The sequence below is a fragment of the Sinocyclocheilus rhinocerous genome, unplaced genomic scaffold (assembly GCF_001515625.1).
Source record: "Sinocyclocheilus rhinocerous isolate Xijiao unplaced genomic scaffold, SAMN03320098_v1.1 scaffold432, whole genome shotgun sequence".
NCBI classification, from domain to species: domain Eukaryota; kingdom Metazoa; phylum Chordata; class Actinopteri; order Cypriniformes; family Cyprinidae; genus Sinocyclocheilus; species Sinocyclocheilus rhinocerous.
In genome coordinates, this window is record NW_015627225.1 from 1 (window position 1) to 17,182 (window position 17,182).

Below are 17,182 nucleotides of genomic sequence, written 5' to 3' on the forward strand. Positions count from 1 at the left end.
GATGGCTTGGGCCCGCCATCGCTGCTTGCAGCTATATTTACTATTGTTATTTATAACATATGGTCTATTCTCTTTATTATTAGTGTTTTTATTACCTTAATTATATGTCTGCACTATGTTTGTACTTTCTGTACTGTAAGCTCCCAACACCAAGACAAATTCCTTGTGTGTGTAAACACGCTTGGCAATAAAGCTCTTTCTGATTTCTTATTTAATGATTTGTAAAAATAGCTGGAAGCAGATGACACCAGAAGCCGGGAAAAATGGTGGATACAAAAAAAATTTGAAGCAAACACTGAACCATCTTGTGCGGTTAACATCACTTGACCTATCAAATTCTTTCCAATTGTATGCTTTTCTTGTTAAATGATGATATATTAATAAACCACAATTCTTTTTTGATTCCAGGGGCCAGTTGCATAAATTTAGTCACCATGTTAAGACTATCTTAAGAATTTAGACTAACTAGTGGTTAACCAAGTGGTAATCAGGCTTACTTTTCGAATTTAAATTAGACCAATCTACCATTTTATGTTGCCTAACTGAATAAAAAAAATAAATAAATAAATTAGCAGTCTTAAAGAAAAAAAATATAGTTTAAGTAATTTATGGAACCATTAAAGAACTGTATGTTTAAAAATAGATAGGATATAAGAAAAAATATAATAAAAAAACATTAATTGCATGAATTTAGTCATCCTGAGGCCCCTGGTTGAGAACCACTGTTCTCTACATACTATGTTGTTAACCTATTAGCAGTCATGTTCATCATGTTCATCTAAATTAATTTAGTAGAAGAGGGCACTAACCAACAGAACATGTTTGCATGTATCATATCTCATTATTATATATTACAACAAAAAAAAACAATCCTTAAGAGCCTGTCTTGGCCTCAGGTACCCATGAGAGGAATAAATAACACCCAAACTCTTTCAGCATGCTTTTTAAAATTTTATTTGTTTAAAGTTGGTACAAAATGGTAAATCAGAAACATTCTCAGCATTTGCCTTTATGCATTCTGATTTTTCAGAACACGCACTCTCTCTCTCTCACACACAAACACACACACTAGTATCATGCAGACCGGTTAGACCAAAGTGACAAAAGACATGTCAAAGAACTCAAACAAATAAACAGAAAATGAAAAGGAAAAAAGCCCTTTACACACGCCGTCTCTACAGAGACAAACGAGCGATGCCCTTAAAAAGTCAAATGTGTCTAACAAATCTAGTGTGTTTGCTTAATACTTGGAAAAAAACACACACGGGAGGACATGGAGAATTATTCTGCTAATGAAGCATCCTCAAATAAAAAAATTTTTTAAAAAAGGATTACAGGTGATACAGGAGTTATGTCTGTGGCATGATTAAGCTTCATATTCGCTCATAGCACTTTGAGCAGAGTGTGGTCTAGATCTCCCCACACACAACAGACCAGATCAGCTGTCTGGATCTGAAATACTTCATGAACACATGCCCTGATGGTCAGGATGGAGGAAACTCCCTGAGGTGAAAACTGCACCAGTATGCCGTGTCTGGGTGCTGTTCAGAACAGCAGGAACTGAATGATCTCTGGAAGTCGAGCTTGGACTCCTCAGGCAGAGAATCCACTTCACACACAGTCCTGGGATTCTCGGCCCTTCAGACTCAATGAATGCTCTCCAGATTCTTACATGTAACACAGTACAGCACATTTAACATTCGCACAGTACATACGACAGCATGTACATGAAATCAAACAGTCAAAAATGTCATTACAAATTCAAATATATTAGCATACTCATATATATATACATACACATAGAGGTTCGTTCTTTGAGGGGACCTAAAATTCACTGAAAAATTATAAGAAAAAAAAAAACTACCTTTCAAACTCATTCAAACTAACTTTCTTCCACAGAACAAAAAAAGAATGTTTAGAAGAATGTCAAAGCTGCTCTTTTCCATAGAATGTAAGTGAATGGGGAACAACGATTGTAATATGATTTGTGAGGAATAGACTGACATTTAAGCTTTTATCACATTGTATGGAAAAGAGCAGCTTGGACTGCTATACAGATCTCTTTTCGTCTTCCACAGAATAAGCAGATCATATGGCTTTTGAAAAACATACACTACTGTTCAAAAGTTTGAGGTCGGTAGGATTTTCGACATCTCGTAAGCTCACAAAAGCTGCATTTATGTGATTACACTTTCATAGTTTTAATAATTTAAATGTAATTTATTCCTGTGATGGCTAAGCTGCCATTTCAGCAGCTCTTACTCCAGTCTTCAGTGTCACATGATCCTTCAGAAGTCATTCTAATATGCTGATTTGGTGCTCAGGAAAGATTTCTTATTGTGAATGTTAAACATTTTACTGCTTAAAGGGGTCATATGATGCTATTTCAATTTTTCCTTTCTCTTCGGTTTTTTTTTTTTTTTGATAAATAGAAAGTTCAAGATAACAGCATTTATTTGAAATAGAAATCTGTTGTAACAAATGTCTTTCTTGTCACTTTTGAACAATTTAATGTGTCCTTGCTGAATAAAAGTATTTATTTATCTTAAAAAAAAAAAAAAAAGAAAAAGAAAAGAAATCTTACTGACCCCAAACTTTGAATGGCATTTTAAGTATTAACCATTTAGTTTCTTGCTCACTGGGAGTGTCATTTATTTTGAAAATATTGTTTAATATCTGTTTTAAACTTAACAAGGAGAAAATGACCCTTTCTACTGGAATCAAGGTCCCAGTAGCTGTTAGGTACAAAACTAATCACATCTCAATTTGCAAATTAAGAGAGACTAAAACTGACCTATAAAAGAGGTAAAGGGATTTCCAGAGGTTAGTGCTGCTTTTTGCACTATACGGATGGAAATTACTTCCCAGCGTCCCCAAAATATCCAAACAAGGGTAGTCATCTACACAGAAAAGGCTCAAACAGAAAACAGGGACCTTACAAAGACACTTAAGCACACACAATTTTGCGAACACTCGCTGACAGGGCATGTGGTTTTGGCCTATGCTTAAAGGGAGGTGAAGATTTCTTAGGCCTCTTGAGCTTTCTGGAGTTCAGCGAGAATATTTCTCTGAGCATGACCTCATTGGTTCACTATTGCAGAGAAGATTTCACTCACACAATCATATGTAACCTACATATATGAGAACAAATTAGGAAAAATCTGAATGCTATAGCGAAGCCAACAAATGGAAGAGACTCACAATAAAGAGAAAACAAAAAACAGCTACATAGAAATTAACTCCCCAAAAACACACCTACACATTTTTATCTTTGATAAACATTGATAGTGTATAAATAAAAAACATTAAGTATTTTTTAAGTTAGACATATATGGAAAACTGTTATCTGGAATCTAAATGTAGTTGCTTTATGAAATGCTGTAAAATATTCAATGGAGCACAGATAGACTCGTCTGTAAGCTCATCATAAACATACATGGATGGTGTATTGCCTCTCTAATGCAGAGTATTACTGTTAATTAGCAAATAAACACTGTGCACGTCACCATCCGTAAGGGCCACGCCCACCGCTTCAAATGACGAGCAGAGCCACCCAATCAGAATGCTCAAATGTGGGTGTGCATGTGCTCTTCTGTTCTGCAGAGGTCTATTCCTTTTTTTTTTTTTTGCTTTTATAATCATTTTATTTGAAAATATATATTTTTGTTTTTCTCTGTATTTGAAAAAGCAGTATAAAGGTCACTTACAAACCAGAAAGGGAGGAAAAAAACAGTCTGAGAGCGCAGAAAATGTCATCAAATTCTAGGGAAAACAGAAAGAAATGCCAGACTAATGTTTGTCAAATGGGGTTCCTGGGGTAAAAGGTCATAGGCAGGTGTGTTTAGTCCACAGGCCCCTGGAAGATCAGTCTGATGTATCCCTGCTCGCCGCTGAGCTGCTGGGCGCAGAAAGGACAGGCGGCGTGGAAGGTGTGCGTTCCGTGAGGAAGAGGGATTTGACTCCAATATACCGCTGTTTTTTCTGAGCACACGTGGCCGCACGGACTGAATGCGTGAGTAGGAGGGGCCGCATCCAGATAAAACCCTGCCTCGCAGCCCAGCCACAGTGGCACGTATGGCCCACGAGCGCGGCACATGGGACATTCCCGCTCACGGCCCTCCCTACCGTCTCGCTCTGCGTCGCGGTTACCCCAGTTGTGGTAGCCGTGAACGTGACCGCAGTTTAGGTAGACCCAGGGTTGCTTCTCGTCCACGATGTCCTTCCGCCGCATGCTGGGGAAGGCAAGGGTGTTGAAACCCACGGGACACTGGGGACGAGCGGCGTTCAGCTCTTGCCGGAGCGCCTCCAGGTGTTTGACGGTGGGAGTGCGGGAAAGCCCTTCAGCAGTACGCCACAAGAGAGTCGCTCCGCAGAGATCGATCAGAGAGCCATCCACTAACTCTTGAGTCTCATTCTCCACCTACAGAGAGAAAAAGAAGAGGACTTCATTATAAATAGAGCCAATATTCATGCTTTTAAAGCAGCACTATGTAACTTTTTCTGTTCAAAATTTGCAAAATGTATATAATGAGCGAGTACATCGTGAATTCATCTTCCAAACCGCATTTTTGTCTTATTCCGAATCACTACGGTACACTTATAATAAGTACTTATATTTGGACTATTGTAGCCTGGGTCGTCACCACTGCGGAGTAACACATACCTGCGTGAATCGCCAGAGACATAAACTTAGAGAAGTAGCTCCGGTTGGAATGTTCTTCCGCGGGATGTGTGCAGTTCTGTTTATTAACCGCTAGAGCGCCAAAAGGTACATAGTGCTGCTTTAATTAAAGAATCCTGAAAAAAAGTATCACAGGTTCCAAAAAAATATTAAGCAGCAACTTTTTCTGTTCAAAATTTGCAAAATGTATATAATGAGCGAGTACATCGTGAATTCATCTTCCAAACCGCATTTTTGTCTTATTCCGAATCACTACGGTACACTTATAATAAGTACTTATATTTGGACTATTGTAGCCTGGGTCGTCACCACTGCGGAGTAACACATACCTGCGTGAATCGCCATAGACATAAATTAGAGAAATAGCTCCGGTTGGAATGTTCTTCCGCGGGATGTGTGCAGTTCTGTTTATTAAGCGCTAGAGCGCCAAAAGTTACATAGTGCTGCTTTAACACAAATGATGCATGATTAAATCAAAACAAAGGCAGATCTTATCAGCGGATGAAAGTTTGCCTGCAGGGGGCAGTAAAGCCCCAACACTCGCTGTATAGTAATTATTCATTCATTATAAAAAGAGTCAAAAATGACAATAATATAACCATTTACTGCTTAAGACATCCGTCTTAAGTGAGTATGCAATGCACACAAACATAAATGTGCGAAACACACACACCCTATGATTCACGCATTCACCCTGGAATGATATAATTCATGGTTGTGACATATTTCACACAGCCGCCCTTGATCAGCCTTTAGTTTGACCTTCACCATACTGCATTAGTCTCTTTCTCTCACACACACACAGTTGTAAGGACACTGTGTGTGAATTGCACAGTGTCTGTGTCTGAGCTGTGTTATGTGAAGGTCACTAAGTGCAAGTGCAAATACAACACTGTATTTGAGCGAGCAAGCATGCATGCATGGGGGTGTGTGTGTGTGTGTATGTTGGATCACTGTTTTCTTTGCCCTCAACATTTCAAGATCCCATAACGTTCTATATACAGTATTATCTTGAATATCATGTAATGTATACACATGAGCACATAACAGAAATAATAGAAATGACAATAAATAAACAATACATTAATAATTATAATAGCAATAAAAAATACTTGAATTTAACAAAACAATTAATAATATCATTTAATAATTTATTATTTTTTAATTGCAATTATAAATGCTTAACTGTTGTTTTGTTTAAATATATCATATTCACATAGAATTAATACTAACAATTTCATATTTTACTAGTTTATGATTGGCAAGAACAGTAATCTCAAAAGTTGATCAAAGAATTCAGTAAAATTAGAAAAATAAATATTATAACAATTTAAAATAATTTATAATAAATTTCCATTTTATGTCGCATGATCCTTCAGAACTCATTCTAATATGCTGATATGGCATTATTTTAACAGTTGAAAACAGTTGTGCTGCCTAATATGTTTTGGTGCTACATTTTTCTCAGTATTCTTTGATAAATTAAAATTCAATGTAAAAATTATTAATAAAAACAATGCATTATTGCTCAATAAAAGTATTGATTTCTTAAAAAGAAAAATCTTTTGCACAGTAATGCATCTATAACTTATATTGGCAATGTAAAAAAAATAAATAAAAAAATAAACATATCGCTAGAATCTGCTGCCTTGAGAATTGAATGGTAAAATTATATCTAGTGGTGCACACTGGTGGCATGTGTTAAGCACTAAAAGTGCCCACTGACAAAATGCCATGTACCAGCTTCTGAACTCATCAGCATCAGGCCAGAGACTAAACAGTTGGGCTTTAACTTGATCTGTTCTGAGCCAGTAAAGCCATATGAATCTACAGCATCACAGTCGAGCAGTGTTTGCCCAGCACTGAGGCAGCATTCCATGTTTAGCCAGCATTGAGCCATCAGCAGGACTCCTCAGGAGCAGGACATGAACAGCAATCAGGAATGTGTTTGTTCTGCCTGTGACAACCCAGATTAATGGGGCGCCTCTGAGCCTCTGGACTGTGAGTGCATGCGTATCAGAGTGTTTGAGTTGTGCAAAGAAGAATACATAAGCAGCATAAATGTTGTCAAACACATCAAGGGCTCGTGCATATCTAGGAGTCTTTACAGGCCTATATTTGTCCAGACACCCACTGAAGATAATGACTTGTTATGAGCACATGAGGAAAGTGTTGAGAGCAGTAGTTCTCATTGGACCTCCTGTCTGACGCACTTAACAGATCAACTCCAGATCATCTTACAGCTTTGTGTTACACCGGACAGGGCAAAGCTGTCTCGCCTGGGCCGTTACTTTGGCAACAGCGTCCCAGAGCAACCGGTCAATGGCACCAGAATGCCCCAACGTCCCGTCTTGCAGAGAGCCATATGACTGTTTAACAGAGCTTCAATTTCAGAATCCCATCTGACATTGCATTACAGCTTCCACAAATGCTGCTTCATGAACACTAGCTGATATTTATGGCCTTTTGATTTAAAACAGAGTATGTGTCTCTAATAGGGCTGGGCGACATGAAGGTATATATACCTTGTGGCGGTAGAAATATGTAATCTAAAGACACCCACTCTAACTGAATGGATTTTCAAAAATAGGCAATTCTTCATAGTTATGTAATATATAAATAATTTCTGGTTGAATATGCAGTAAAAAAGTCCTTGTGTTAGAACATGTATATTTATATATTTGTAACATCGGATAACTGACCATTTTCCCTCGCTGCTGAGCAGAGCGTGTCTCTCTCAGGGTGAACACGTTTCCGCACACTGAAATCTCTCTCCACACACCAGGTTTGGAGTCCTCAGTGAAACCAAGGCGAGGATGCATTACCAACACGCCGTTAGTAGTCAGACCGTCCATCTGTCCATCCAATGTCTTCCACTTTGCTGCTTTCTCCTGTGAGCCAAAAAATATTCGCATTTTATTTTAATAATTAAAGGGTTAGCGCACCTGAAAATGAAAACTGTCATCATTTACTTATGACATTCCAAATCTGAATGACTGAGGTTCTTCTGCTGGAACACAAAAGAAGATATTTTGAAGAACACTGGGAACCAAATTAACATTGGGAACCAAACACTGAAGCCCACTGATTTCCACTGTATGGAAAAAAGACATCCCTCAAAACATCTTCTTGTTTCAAATAAGAAAATAAGTCATATGGTTTTGGACCAACATGAAGATGAGTAAATATTGACATTTTAAAATTTTGAATGAACTAGCCCTTTAAAAAAAAAAAAAAAGTTTTTTGATTCAACGAAGTCCTCAGGTCTTTGAATAAATGTTGACATTACTATTTTAGGTAGATGATACAACATTCAATTTATTCAAAAAGAGGAAATCTTTTTGTATTCCAGATCTGTTTTTATTATAGATTTGGACATATTTGGCCTTGTTTATGCTTCTCAAAAGCCGTGCTAGTTTCTCGGGTCAAATCACCCACTGCCTTTATATAAGATGAAGTCACATGTTCTCGCCATCTCACCCCTAGAAAGATGTTCTTGGAGGAGTCGAATCCGGCGGCGTAGATGCGGGCGGTATAAGGGGGCGTTCGCTGACACATGATCCGGCATGCGAAGCGAGATATGGTGCTCTGAACTGACTGAGTGTCAGAGTTGCTCTGACTCCCGGGAACCGTGTCGGTCACCACAAAATCTATAGGACTCTCAGTTGAGCGGCCAATCTGAGATGCAGAAAGAGATGAAACATCAAACGCTGCAGAGAAATTTGTAAGATTGCATCCCAGTACACAATTATAGAAACAGTGTAGGAAATACAGAATCAAAGTAGATGCTAGTGCCACCTTGTTTCTGCCTAGTGACAGCATTATTTCAGGCTGACACTTTGAGTAGTGAGATTAATGGACACTTTTGAACACAGTCCAAGAAGAAGTCCTAAAGGACAGCACAGCTGAGTCAGCAGTAAGTCGCTACCTGAAACATGTCTGTATTGCTGTCTTGAGTGTACTCCACCACCACTGTCTGTACACGGGACAACGTGTAGGAAATACTGTGCTGATCCTTGTTACTTATGGCCTAAGAAAAAAGAAAGAGAGATGTTAAAACACGCTGAAGTCAAGATACATATGCCCAAGATATCACCACTTAACCACCAACTAAAAATAAAAGATAAAATAAAAATAAAAATAATTAAAAACACACACCTAAATCTTGCTGCCATAAATGTGGCTTTTTAAAATTTATTAGTAAATATGCTCATAATGTAAATGAGTAAATAATAAATAATATTATAAAAATAAGTTAAATTAATAAATACAATTAAAAAATGAAATAAATTAATATTAATTCACATTAATTTGGTCAGCAAAAGTTTATTGGGCAGCACAAAAGAGTCTAACACACTGTGGAACCAGGCCGAAAGCTGTGTGTGCGCATGTGTGTGTTTGTGAAGGAGCCACAGAGAGGTCATTCATGAGCTCAACAGAATCCAGATGTGTGAATGGACACACCCTGTTCCATTAAAGCTAAAAACCTACCTAGTTTTTGAACTCAAAACTTCCCAAGAACCAAAAATGACACTGTAACTGCTAATTCTCTTAAACGGTCCTGTGTATTGCCTAAGTGGAGGGTGTGTGTATACCTTGGCAGCCTGTGGAGAGCAGGCTACGTGTACAGTGCTGGGTCTGACGCCGTTGGATTTGGGTCTTTTGAAGAGTGCAAACCTGCTCTTCCTTCTGCCGCGGTCCCCGTTGGGTAGAGAGCCATTATACCTGCAGAAAGAGAGTGAGAATTTCAACTGAAAACACCTGCACTCAACACTTACTCCACCACCAATTCAGCCACAGGCAACAGGTGGTGAAAACAACAGACAGAAATGCTAACAAAAGCACACAAAAACAAAGCCTGTATGGTAGATATTCGATCCAATGTTTTTCTAAGGAAATGCAGACAGTCATTTAGGTTGTTATCTGGAACCAAAACCTAACCTAAACCAAATTCCACACAAAACCATTCCAGAGTCACAAAGTTCATGATCAACTCTTCATAACATTTATATTTCGGAGAGATGACATACTGAACCTGACACAAACCCATGGCAAGTTTCTTCGGTTAAAAGCCTGATAACTTGTAATATCATCTTTTTTCATGGAGCCTAATATGAACAGGGCAATCATGTGCAGGTGGTCAGTATCCACAGAGACAGGATTACCATGATGAACAGGGTTAGTAATAACGTCACTTGAAATTTGGCATTCCAACATTCATATGTGGCCTGCAAGTCAATTCAAATCTGATTTATGACAATGTGTCAAGTAGTTACTTTGGTAATTGAGGATGTGACATGTAACATCATACACAAAGTGAAGTATTGTCCACAACTGACTGAATTCACTAATTAATGCACACGTGGCATTCACTACTGTATATATACACTGAACGGTGAACAAGCAGCTTTGGACACATTATTTGTGAAAACGCATATTTTTATTTGCAAAGTAGTACAACTGACTCAAAAGTTTGGGATCATTAAGATTTTTTAAAATATTTTTGAAAGTAGTTTCTTATGCTTACGAAGATTTGATTTAAAAAATAATAATAATAATAATATTGTGAAATATTAACAATTTAAAATGAAAAATAATAATAATTTTGAAAAAAATTATTATTGAAAAAATTTAATAAAATATACACGTATTCCTCTTATGGCAAAGCTGAATTTTCAGCAGTCATTACTCAGACTTTAGCATCACATGATCCTTCAGAAATCATTGTAATATGCTGATTTGGTGAAATGAGAAAGGAATTTTTTTTTAATTAAAGGGGTCATATGATGTAATTTCAAGTTTTCCTTTCTCTTTGGAGTGTTACAAGCTGCTTGTGCATAGATAAGATCCCTAAAGTTGCAAAGACTAAAGTCTCAAACCCAAAGAGATATTCTATTTAAAAGTTAAGACTCGTCCACGCCCTCCTAAAATGCCTCGTTCAAACACGCCCCCACATATCAACGTCACTGTGTGGGAAGGTTTGCATAACACCCCCCAAATGTTCACGCAAAGAAAGGCGGCATAACTTTGATTCTCGCTGTCATATTGTTGTTGCCGCCGCCATGTTGTGGAGACGCTGTGTTTCGTTGCGAAAGCGAAACTACTTTGTTTGGTCTTCCAAAAGAGGACACAACTAGAAATCAGTGGTTAAGTTGTATTTACAACACTGTTCCAGAACAGTTCAACCCAATATTCAGATGTGTGCAGCGCATTTTACGGAGGCCTGCTTCCTGAACCTGGGAGAGTAGCCTACAATGCCGGCTGTGCTCAAAGGTTGTTTCTATAAAGTGGGGCAATACCAACTTTGCAAGGACAGTCTGGCGCTTCTGACTCACAGCCTGTAAGTAGGTTTTCATATTTAAAGAATTTGCCACTGATGATTCAAACGCGAGTTTTGAGCAGTGTAGAGTAGCGCTTGTTGTTTGTTGTTTCTCCGATCACAAATGCAGACATGGTTTTATGTTTACGCGGTGCGAAACGCAACACGTAAAAAGACAGTGCAAGTCATTAAAAAAAGTTTTTTTTATGTCCCCTGAATGTAACAAATGCCTCATTTGTAATGGGGTTTGTCTCGACGCGCCGGGACACGGCATCACAGTATGGTAAGGGGCGTAACATTTCCGTCACATGCTTGAGGTTTTCAGCCAATCACAACGCACTAGATAGCTGGCCAATCAGAGCACACTTCGCTTTTCAGAACGATCAGAGCTTTGTAAAAATTGACGCGTTTCAGAAAGGCGGGAGAAATAATAATGTACAGTATGTGGAAAAAAAATTTGTTTTTTGAACCTAAACCGCATAAACACATTGCATTACACCAAATACACAAAATAATGTTCCTTTTAGCAACGTCATATGACCCCTTTAACAATGTTGAAAACAGTTGTGCTGCTTAACATTTTTGTGGAAACTGTGATGCGTTTTTAGGATCTCACTGACACCAAACTTTTGAACGATAGTGTATCTAGAGCCATCTTCTTCAGTTTGCCATCCTTTTGTTCCACAACATCAGCTACTGTCTCATGCTGTAATGCTGTCATTACCATTATTAAAAGAACCAATGAACATACACCAGATCTGAACAAATGGATCTGATATTATGACTTACAAAATGGCCATGTGAACATTTAGTACTAAAGATTTAAGCAGCATTTGAAAAACAAATCTGATTTGTGAGCAGTGTGAAGCCTGTGTACACTACATAAAACACTGAACACTATGAACACTACACCTGCTATGTCTTGTGGTTTCCTCTGTGGAGGTTTCCTCCGTCCTCCACCCAGTTACTCACTACCCAAGTGTTCTTCACAGACACAGAGGCTGCAATGTAGTTGTGTAGTTCAACATTGTGCATTTGGTATTGTGTGGGTTCGGGCTTTAGATGCTCAGCAATGGACTTTATTAAGTCTCTGACTGATTTAACATGAGTTCGCTGAAGGCATGCATTGACGCTGTTGAGTGCATTCTCGACATATTTTGGCAAACCCACATTATCGCAATGTACTCTATAAACAAGCTTACCGATTGTGCTTGTTTCTCTTGAGGCGTTCCTTATAAAACTACACTCTCTTTTATATGGACATCAGAAAAATGCAATTAAGACATCTGGAGTTTCCCACCAGGTGACATCTTCAGCTTAAGTTAAATGTGAAAAAGCCTAATATCCCTTACGGCAAGACTTTCTGACGATCTCAAGAACTGATGTATGGAGGGGAAAAACAACATTAACAAACAGTGAGTCAGCACGGAAAGGGAATTTCATGGACATGATGTATGTGCACACCGAGCAGGGTATTTTCGCAGCAGCGTTTTCTAATCTACGACTGCATTCCTTCAGAAAACACTATGGGAACGACAGATAGAGGGAGGGAAACACCCCCCGGAGAGGTGTAGATGAAGGAAGTCTTTCAGTGTCAGCTGTTGCTGGGAGGAGAGAGTGAAAAGCAGAGGGAAAACAAGGTGGTGGAGGAAAATGAGCCATCTCATCAGGAGACTGACTCATGGAGCAGTGTGTGTGTGTGCGTGAGTGGTCACATGTAGGTTATAAGCTCAAGAGAGCTCTGTCAGAGCTAGAAGCTCAGTTACCAAACTTACGTAACACAAATATAATTTCCAAAATATTCAAGAGAATTAATATGTCTCTACAAAGATGAAAAACAGAACTAAACATCCACACAAGTACGCCTAAACTATTTAGGGGAAAAAAGCAATCAAATTTTTCTGATAAAAATTGTGATAAAAAAAAATAATGTAGTAATTATATTATTGCTATATTAATATTATATTACTTCAATCTATCTATCTGTCTGTCTGTCTGTATATAATATATATATATATATATATATATACTAAATATTAACAAACTAATAAATGTAGAGATATTTCACTGTAAAATAAAAAGTAATTTTATTTCTATTTAATTTTTAAAATTACACTAAGATTTAAGGCCATCTCTATTCCTTCATTTTCAAATGCAAAACAATCAAACTTTTATTTGCAATTAAACTTTCAGAGTCCATATGGAGCTGCATTTACTGTAAACTGAGCCTCTGCAAAACAGGGTTGGTTTTTAAACATGTTTAAGAACACAGTACATATATTTAATTAAATTAAATTTGATTTAATTCAATTTGATGAATCGCACTAATCCATATTGTGATTTTGGTTTTATTTCACAAGGTAGCTAAAACTGCAGTTTAGCAGTAACACAACACTTAAATCAGCCGTAAACCAACACAATAATGGAGGTGATGTGAGCCCTCTATCCACTTCAGGATGAGAATCGAATCCAATCCATGACCCCTGAGAACATCTAATCAAAGAAGTTAATACACAAAAAGCTCTTTTAGACGCCAGTGAATCATGTGATGACTAGTGCTGTATTCAAAATATCGATACGACGATGTATCGTCACAGAGATTTGACGATACGAGTATCGATACAGCTGGCCCTGTATCGATATTGTGGCACGTGTGCAGCAGTGGACCGCGCTTAATTTGTTTAAAATTTTACAACGTTTAAAATGAAGTAGAAAAGTGCGAGGTTTCGTCAACCTGGCAACCGTGCACACGCGGTCTCTCTCCACTGTGGCTTTAATTCCTTTAGAAACAATGATGCTACCAGCTCCTTGTTGAGAAAGATAAGATGATATAGCGCAGGAAATCACATAGAAGTCTGTTCTGCAAATGAAAGTCAATGAAGTGCATTATGATACTCCAAAACCACGTTGAAGCCCACTTTGTTTTCTAACTGAAGGCTCAGTTGTTCTCATAAACTTGCATCATCCTCACATTTTGCCCACAATGATGTTACTAGCAACAACAACAGAAACATACAAAACCTTCACGGCATCTGACTCTATTGTCAGAAACACAAACACTCACATGCAAAGTTGTCACTAAGAATTACAAACTATTAACTCCGGCACAACAGATGCCGCTTCCTGCTGATCCAAGGTCAAAGGCCAGAAAGTCTTACCCGAGCACAATGAGTTCTCCATATTTGACTGGCACTTTGGTTGACGATGTGGAGATGTTTTCCTGGTCGGGGGAGAACATGGATGCAGTGTGTGTGGGGGAGGGGGTTCTTCCCGCTCCCAGTGTGAACGCAACACAACCACACACACTCAGCTCTCAGCTCTGTCTCCTCTTCATCACCATCATCATCCTCATCATCACTGCAACTGAGAAAAACAGAGAAAGAATACTTTAAAATGGCTATTTTAGTTATGTTTTTAGCTGGAATATCATTTAGGTTAGTAAATGACAGGAATGAATTATACAATTTCACCAGGCACCTCTTAAACTGCTTCAGTGATGTTAAAGAATTAGTTCACTTTCAAATGAAAATTTCCTGATAATTTACTCACCCCCATGTCATCCAAGATGTTTACGTCTTTCTTTCTTCAGTCGAAAAGAAATTAAGGTTTTTGATGAAAACATTCCTGGATTATTCTCCTTATAGTGGACTTCAACGGTTACCAAACGGTTGAAGGTCAAAATTACAGTTTCAGTGCAAGTTCAAAGGGCTCTACACGATATCAGACGAGGAATAAGGGTCTTATCTAGCGAAACGATCACTAACTGTCATGAACCGGAATGCACAGCTCACGCAGAGCTACACAAGACGAGCGTTTGAGGCTAAAAAGCATATAAATTTAAATTTTTTTGGAAAATGACCGATCGTTTCGCTAGATAAGATCCTTATTCCTCGTCTGGTATCGTGTAGAGCCCTTTGAAGCTGCACTGAAACTGTAATTTTGACCTTCAACCGTTTGGTAACCGTTGAAGTCCACTATAAGGAGAATAATCCTGGAATGTTTTCATCAAAAACCTTAATTTCTTTTCGACTGAAGAAAGAAAGACGTAAACATCTTGGATGACATGGGGGTGAGTAAATTATCAGGAAATTTTCATTTGAAAGTGAACTAATCCTTTAAGTGGCCTATATTCCAGTCTTGACCACAGTCTTCTTCATAGTAACCTGACTAACAGTACAGTCTGTACTCTCAGACATGAGATTAAAGTTGCTAACAAGATCTAAAGGGCAAATAAAGAAAGGCCCAAACATTCACACAGACACAAACTCATGCAGCTTAACACCTAGAAAACCTGTCAAAATATCCTAACAATCACTGTTAAACACACCTAAACAAATGATCTCACACAATTACCTTTTCTACACAGAAACTAGGGATGCACCAATACCACTTTTTCCAGTACTCGCCCGATACCGATACTTTTATTTTTGGTACTTGCCGATACCGAGTACCGATACCAATATTTACATTGCATTTGTAAATTTTTTAAATATTGGGTACCGAAACCAAAAGAGTATGTATAATGTTAGTTGGTTAACTTCATTTATCAAATAGATACAGTCAAACCAAAATGTATTCAGACACCTGCAACATTTCTCACATTATCACAGTTTATTCGCTATAGTTTAGAAAATGGTAATAAAATATGACAAGAACTCAGAGTTAAACTGTGTCAGAACAAATTCATTACAAAAATGTAATGGATTACAATAATCTGCGTGGTTCGGAGGTTAGATGCGTACATATGAACGGCAAGACATAAGCTAACATACACTTGCTGCACGTCGCATAAAACGTAAAAAAAATGTCAATATGTGGGAGTAAGAGAAGAGCAGACATATGGATAAATCTGACGACACAAGAGAGAACTCAATTCGCTCCGGTTTTCTGAGCGCAGACCCTGAAGCATACATATACAGAAAGCGTGTCTCACAGTGCGCGAGCACTCTTTCGCGTCGCATGAACGGAGAATTGCACACAAAATTATGTCAAATTGTCCGTTTTGACGAGTATTCACGTGAACACAGTTGATTACGTCTTAAGTAAACGTAAACAGTAGGGAGAACGTGTCTCAGTACATTGCATCCATTGCAGCCGTGCATTCGGTTTAGTTAAATCGGTGTCTATCATGATAAAACCTTAATATCAAACCTATATAATGAGTTTGGAAATTTTAGAGAAATGCTTAATAAATGCATTACACTGTAACCCCATTAGATTTTAGCCGACGAAATTTACTGTAGATTTAGTCGACTAAAACTAAAAACAATTCAGATGACTAAAATATGACTAAAACTAAATGGCATTTTAGTCAAAAGACTATGACTAAAACTAAATCAAAATTTGCTGTCAAAATTAACACTGCTTGGAATAGAGGGTTAAAAAAGAAAAGTTACTTGATTCATGTTGTAGTTACATTTTCAAGTTGACTAGTTGAAAATTGAGAATCGGTCAAATGTTTAAAAAAATTAAAATAAAAAAAATCGATAGTTTCCATATTAATCTTTTCCCATTACATGCTCTACAAAATCATTCAAAACATGACCAGGAACATGAAATTAATTACATGGGTTCATGTTTTTTCCAAGTTGACTTTAACAGCACCAACTTGTATACAAGAGCTCTGTCTCTTCTTGTCCATCTTCTCATTCTTTGTCCCTAAACAGCGACGCCAGCTACTTTGGGGATTCACACCCTCTTCCATCTCTCCATCAGTCTTCTTTATTCACACCTCCCTCCTGCCTCCCACAGTGATCCCCGTCCCACATACCAGACTGTTGCTATGGGCTTAAACTGCTGTACTTCTGAGTCAATTACTTTAAGGTAGGGCCTAAAATTAACACTCGCCAAGCACCAAATGAGAGTAAAAATCAGCGTTGGCGAGTCCATGTAACAGTGTCAGTCGCCAGTTGGCGGGTACAACTTTTACGAATTATAACAATGCAAGGAAGTGAAAACAACAGCCAGTTTTTAAAGAGATTCGCTGTTTCTGACATAAGCGAATAAAATAATCTTTTCCGAAGACAAGATCATCGTGATTAGCTGTTCTGTCATAAGCGACAAGAGCGAATCGAATAATAGGATAAACGGGCTGATAAGGTCAGAGCAGTGATGGCCAGCTTGCCCCTAGACACGGTTCTAATAACTTTTACCTGAGAAGATTTTGCTGCTTCATTTCGGAA

The 17,182-nt window shown here is 38.0% G+C and overlaps 1 protein-coding gene across 3 annotated transcripts in view; it reads right to left on the reverse strand.

The window, feature by feature from the left end:
* Positions 1–2,594: 2,594 nt before the first annotated feature.
* LOC107720901 (E3 ubiquitin-protein ligase pellino homolog 1-like) overlaps positions 2,595–17,182 on the reverse strand; it is a 38,093-nt gene continuing 23,505 nt past the window's right edge. For all 3 annotated transcript variants that reach the window (XM_016528731.1, XM_016528747.1, XM_016528739.1), the window contains 6 exons: positions 14,159–14,363; positions 9,277–9,406; positions 8,610–8,711; positions 8,162–8,359; positions 7,384–7,572; positions 2,595–4,420 (listed from right to left, as the gene is read on the reverse strand). In XM_016528731.1, coding sequence (XP_016384217.1) covers positions 3,842–4,420; positions 7,384–7,572; positions 8,162–8,359; positions 8,610–8,711; positions 9,277–9,406; positions 14,159–14,238 — 1,278 coding nt within the window. In that variant the 5' untranslated portion in view covers positions 14,239–14,363 and the 3' untranslated portion in view covers positions 2,595–3,841. The remainder of the gene's footprint in view (positions 4,421–7,383; positions 7,573–8,161; positions 8,360–8,609; positions 8,712–9,276; positions 9,407–14,158; positions 14,364–17,182) is intronic.